The sequence below is a fragment of the Apis cerana genome, linkage group LG5 (genome assembly GCF_029169275.1).
Source record: "Apis cerana isolate GH-2021 linkage group LG5, AcerK_1.0, whole genome shotgun sequence".
NCBI classification, from domain to species: Eukaryota; Metazoa; Arthropoda; class Insecta; order Hymenoptera; family Apidae; genus Apis; species Apis cerana.
In genome coordinates this window covers 9,762,374-9,768,660 of record NC_083856.1, presented here as the reverse complement: position 1 = coordinate 9,768,660, position 6,287 = coordinate 9,762,374, and the positions used below count along the sequence as shown (strand labels likewise).

The 6,287-nt window shown below is 35.1% G+C and overlaps 1 protein-coding gene across 1 annotated transcript; it reads left to right on the top strand.

Annotated features, from left to right (window-relative positions):
* Nucleotides 1-1,623: 1,623 nt before the first annotated feature.
* On the top strand, nucleotides 1,624-6,236 carry LOC107994337 (zinc finger protein ZFP2). Its single transcript, XM_017051188.3, has 3 exons — nucleotides 1,624-3,816; nucleotides 3,935-4,094; nucleotides 4,150-6,236. The coding sequence occupies exons 1-3, from the start codon at nucleotides 2,447-2,449 to the stop codon at nucleotides 4,825-4,827; spliced, it is 2,208 nt and encodes a 735-aa protein (XP_016906677.1). The 5' UTR covers nucleotides 1,624-2,446; the 3' UTR covers nucleotides 4,828-6,236.
* Nucleotides 6,237-6,287: the final 51 nt, after the last annotated feature.

Here is a 6,287-nt window from a genome sequence, read left to right as displayed (position 1 = left end):
CGTTTACCAGTTAACCAAGGGGTGGGCAAACTTTTTTCTGAAAGGGTCGAGTAAGAAGCTGCGGGATTTACTGTGCCAAAAAGGGGTCACGCCATGCTAAAGCGAATGCGCAGGTCTTTTTAATCATCTTGTCAGCCTCGTATAATCCGTGCAAATCGTCCGTAAAAATTCTCACTATTTCCTCGTAGACAAAACTACTGCTGCAACAGGCATAGCTTTTAAAACATAGAGACAAAATATCTGACTTATGTCAACATACTTACCAATAAGAATTTTGTGAAAATATTTTAAATAAAAACATCACGAAACATATTTTCTTTTTCACAACCATTTAAAATTTACATTGAAATTATTTATTATATAATTTGTTATGAAAAAATATTATTTAAAAAAATTTTTTTTTAAATATACTATTTAAAAAAAAATTTCTGATAATGTTATGATAAAGAAAAGATTTCATGAAATATTTCATGTATATTAAATTAATTAAGACATTATTAAGTATTAACTATTCTATTAGTAATAGATATTAACTGAAAAGAAATGAATATGAAAGCATAAATGTTGAAAATATATGTATAATTACTTGACGTCTAATAATATAAGGATGAAAATGAGTAAAAGTGTAAAGATAGATCTTAATTCAACATGTTACGTCTAGTAAAGAGAAAAAGAGATAAAATAAGAAAATGAATGGACGTAACTGTAAGATTCTCATTCCACCAACACGCACTGGCTTTTTGCCAAGTCGTGAGCGCAGGCCATTAACGTGCAGGATTGCTTATCAGTTGCTGAGTCCGCGTTATTGCGTCGACGATGACCAACCGAGCGGTGGCAGCGATGTTTCTGTCCCTGTGCCACCTAGATGCCCCCACATCTCATAACTCGCCAGATATCAGCTATAAATGACGAAAGCAATCGTATCCACAGGGACGTAAGTGCGTCCGTGATATTGACCCCCCATCGATTATGAAGCTATTTGCGAGAGTAGTGAAAAACTACCGCGCAAAATTCCCCTTCCACTTGATCATGCTATTTGATAAGTACTTGAAAGAACCAGTTACGATATAATCTACTAGAAACATTTAAAAAACTGTGAATGAAAAATAAAAATAAATGTAACATATTATATATAATATAGAATAAATATGAAATATATTTGAAAAAAAAAATAAAAAATATCTAATGAGCATTACCACGTGACAATTGTCATTCTTAGAAAATATAATATTACCATCGTTGACACTCTATATAATTATCTTATATTTATTTATTTTTCACTTTTATATTTTAAATTAGTTCATAGAATATATAACCTATAATTATGGATTATTACATATTAATATAAAACTTATTTTTATATATACTTATATTAACTACACATAAAATTCCTATTAAACGTTATTTAGTTTAAATAAATTTAATTATATGCAATTTAATTAGCAAAAAAACTAATAAATAATAAAAAGTTTCTTTAAAATTAAAATGATAATAATTTGTAACCTGTAATATTTAAATATGGTGGAAGAAATCGCGTCGGCGGTACAGTGTTGCCAGTACGGAAGTATTCGATGACGCTATTGCCAGCTTTGCTCCCTCCAAAATTGCGCGTGCATTGGCAGCATTGTTTTTTGGTAGTTTACAAATAAAATGGCCGATATATGAGGCTATTTTGTATGGACAATAAAATATGCAATTCTGTAAAATTAATGACCATCGGCTGCTCGTATATGTATATCAAAGTACAGGTTCAGTGCTACGAAATACGAAAAAAGAAGGTGAAGTGTAAGTGAGCGTGTAGGAGTGCCGTGAGAAGAAGGTGGAGGTTGTCTTTCAAGACCCGTGGACGCCGCGGGCCCGAAGACCGAAACGAAGAATCACTTACGGACTCTAATACATTGAAAAGTCAACCGACCACTCTATTTTTTCATTGACGCGTGGTGGCGCGGTGACAACTGTATGAGAACAGCTCTAGATTTACGGAACCTGGTTTACAGCGCACAGGCCCCCTCTGCCGCCTGCTCTAATTCTCTCACCTCGCTTCCTAAATACTGTGTGTTCCTAAGTCTAATAAAATAATACTTGGGGACACATTCAACATTTGTTATATTTTTTGTCACAGATGATAAGAAACGCATGGTGTTAACCACCTTGCAATTTTCACTTTATGAATCCTAATTACTTACAGCTCTCCATTAATATTGAGAGCTTAAATATTATTGTACCCTAGAGCTGCTTCAGGCAGATATGATTTCCAATTCTGAAATTCACAACCAAGATACTGGAGTGTGACGGGTACGTTTATTTAGAACCTTTCAAAATATTTCCCGCCGACCAATTTGTTGTAATAGAAAGAAATGGTGCAGATAATACATTGACAGAGACGGAGGGGCCTACGAGCAGTGCGTCCAGCCAGCCCACCCCCTCCGTTACCCCTCTGTCAAACATGTGCACCACCCCTGGCAACGTGGGCACAGGATTTGGGTATGCCTGGTCCTTTGGAGGACCTGGAGCTGAAACCCGAGAGAATGCACAGGGTGAACTTACTACAAATATTAATTATGCTGTGAATAATAATCAGGACCAAGGATCCAGTCAGAAGATACAAGTTGATATTAAACCTACTAAAGTTGCCAATAGTACGCATCGTAGACCCATGTTCACTATGAATGAAACTTGTCAACAAACCCCAACAACTCATCATACAGCTGGAGCTCATAATCAAACACATGGTACACATGTTCGTACTAAAAAACATCATGATGTGTTTTCATTAACATGTGACAAGGGAGGTTGCAATTGTGATGCATCACATCCTACACCCCCACCTTCTCTTTTTTCGAACACTTTAGTTTTTACTACTGATAAACACGCCATGAGTAAGCATTTCATGACACCACTTGGACCATTACAACTTACGGCAGAAGAGTGCAATGAAATTTTAATGAAAAGAGCAGCAGCTGCTTCAAATCAAGCCAATGTAAACAATGTAGCAACAAGCCAGACAGATAGCACAGCTCATTTTGGACATGTTTTAACACATGTTAATACTACTCAAATTGAAACAAAGGTCAAACAACAAGATATGGGAAGTCAAGTCCGAGTACCAAAAGAAAGACCATATTCTTGTTCAGAATGTGGAAAATCATTTCTTCTAAAACATCACCTTACAACACATGCAAGAGTACATACAGGAGAACGTCCTCATGTTTGTGTTCATTGTGGCAAAAGTTTCGCACACAAACATTGTCTCCATACACACCTGCTCCTTCATAGTGCAGATCGACCCTATCAGTGCAGAGAATGTAAAAAGTCTTTTACACTAAAACATCATCTTGTAACGCACACAAGAGTACATACAAGAGAACGACCATTTATTTGTCAAGAGTGTGGAAGAGCATTTCCTCTAAAACGTCATTTAGTGACGCATAGTAAATTCCACTCAGGAGAGAGACCTTTTGTTTGCGAAGAATGTGGAGAATCGTTTTCTCAAAAGGATCATCTTACAATGCATTCGCGCTTCCATGGCAGTTTACATCCATTTGTATGTCATGACTGTGGAGCAACCTTCCAGAGAAAATTTGAATTAGTGAATCATGGTCGTCTACATGGCAGAGTACCCCATTCGTGTACTGTTTGTGGAAAAGAATTTCTTCAAAAGAGAACACTTCTGGCACATATGCGTTTACATACAGGAGAAACTCCATTTGCTTGTACAGTTTGTGGAGAAGCATTTGCCCGGAAGACAGATCTGGTTACTCATTCAAAGATACATAACAATAATACGAATACAGATGAAAAATCTCTTATGTGCAGGTAAGAAATTTCAATTTATGTATTTTTTTTTATATTTTTTATATTAAGTATATGTATGTTTTTATAATAAAATTTTTGAAACATAAATTATCTATTTATGTTAAATTTAATATTCTAGGGAATGTGGGCTGGACTTCTCGAATCGAGAAGCTCTTACATTACACTTAAGGTTACATTCTGGTGATCGTACACTTGTTACGGATCTTTGTGGATTAGCAGCTGCCTTCCAACAAACCCCTGGACATTTCCTCACACCTAATACCCCTGGAACTCATCAGGTATTATTAATATTAGCATAATATGAAAAGTATATTACAATCAAAAAATTTACAGATGAATGGACCCATTGCAAACCCCGGTGTCAGCCATATGCATGGTGCAACGCAAACATCACCACCTGTAGGAACAGGTCCGAAACCAAAACCACATGTATGTCCCGATTGCGGTCGTGGTTTCGCGCAAAAACATGGTTTATCTCAACATCAACGACGCCACACGGATGGTAGCTGTCATATAAGATCACATGTGTGCGATAAATGTGGCAAAGCTTTCTATCAGAAAAATCATTTACTGCTGCATCAACGTCAACATATGGATCCTCCTCCAAGTATACTTCGACAGCAACAAAGGCAAGCTGCTCAAGCTGCTGCTCAACAAGCACAACAGCAACAACAACAACAACAACAGCAACAGCAGCAGCAGCAGCAACAACAAGCACAACAACAGGTGCAGCAGCAACAAGTGCAACAACAGGTGCAACAACAACAAGTGCAACAGCAACAAGTGCAACAGGTGCAACAGCAGCAGCAGCAGCAACAACCTCAACAGCAACAACAAACAACATGCACTGTAGATACAAAAACGATACAGCTTCAAGCGATACAACAAGTGCAACAACAAGTTCAACAACAAGTACAACAGCAGGTACAACAACAACAGCAACAACAACAACAACAACAACAAGCGTGCTCTGTGGACACTAAAGCAATACAGTTAAATGTCACTATGTGAGACGATATAGAAAGTGGGGATTGGTCGGTCCCTGGAACAATAGCACTCCCAAATGCGCACCCTGCTGCCACCCTCTGCACGCACTTCTCTTGTACTAACATTACACGTTAGATATATTTATTATCTCTAGAATCGAATACGAAGTAATCAATTTTATTACAAGAGTATATATACAAAGTATACATATTATATTCTAAATATGTAAGGCTTGTAACAAGAAAATAAAAATAACCATATATTAGTGTTTTACATATACTTTATATATCATTTACTCTAGATATGTAAAATGAAACTAAAAAAATTAGTTGCCTTAATGAGATAATGAATTTTAATGAATATATTAACTATTGTTTGGTGATTTTTTTTTTCATTTACTTTTAATTAGTAGGACATCACTTTATAAGAAAATACATATTGAATAAACAAACATAAAAAAAATAAGTTTTTTATGTACTACTGCTTTGTTGTTATCCTTCATGCTGTGCTTGTATGGTGGAAGTTGAGAGAAATGTTGATCGTATGAATGATCAGTAAAAAATAAATATTTGTAGAATGTATCAAGAAAGAGGGAGAGGGTGGCAGACATAGCGCATTTATGGAGCATTTAAAATTGTAGGTCTGCCCAAGAAAAATGAATGGTGTCTTTAAACGTACTTTTTACGTTAATGTAATCGCGCAATTTGTTTAACAAATTCTAGAGAATTAAGAGCGTAAGAGCATTATGAAAATTTATATTCCATTAAATGGATAATTATTATCTTTACGAATTCAGAAGATTCGAATAAAGTTCGAATCGTTAAAATCGTTTTGTTTTTTATACGATTGACGTTCAATTTCTTAAACTTCCGTACTTTCTTATGTTCTTGACTTCGACTTTTTTACTTTATAAAACCAAAATATGTGTGAAAATATCCATTCACATATTCTTACAAAATCATCCAGCAGAGTAAACTTTTGTAATAGTTTCGTCAGAGATATGTAATAGTTAATAGAATTGCGCAAAGAAATGAAAGAAGTAATAAAGGTAGCTTTCCTACATAGTTTTAACATACATATATATTTTTTCCAGACAGATATAAACATGCAATGCGTTTTTCATGATTTTACACGAAATACGACCTAAATTAAAATTGCATTTAGATGAAAAAAAAAGAAGTTGTTAAACGATGAAATATTGTAAAACGAGCTTTAATGTGCCTTTTTTCGAGCTCGCGATTAAAGTACCTTTCCTTCTTCAGCATTCCTGCCTCCATATGCACATGAGACGGATTATCTCGTCCAAATAATATTTTGCCCACCGTATGAGGATATGTATATGGGCTATATAAACAACTAGTACTCCTATTTTTGAAACCACGAAAATACGAACATGTAGTACATGTATACAATTAAAATTTTCATTCGTTTCATTTGTGCAATATACAAATTTATTTCGAATTACTTTGTTGAGAAATCAAATA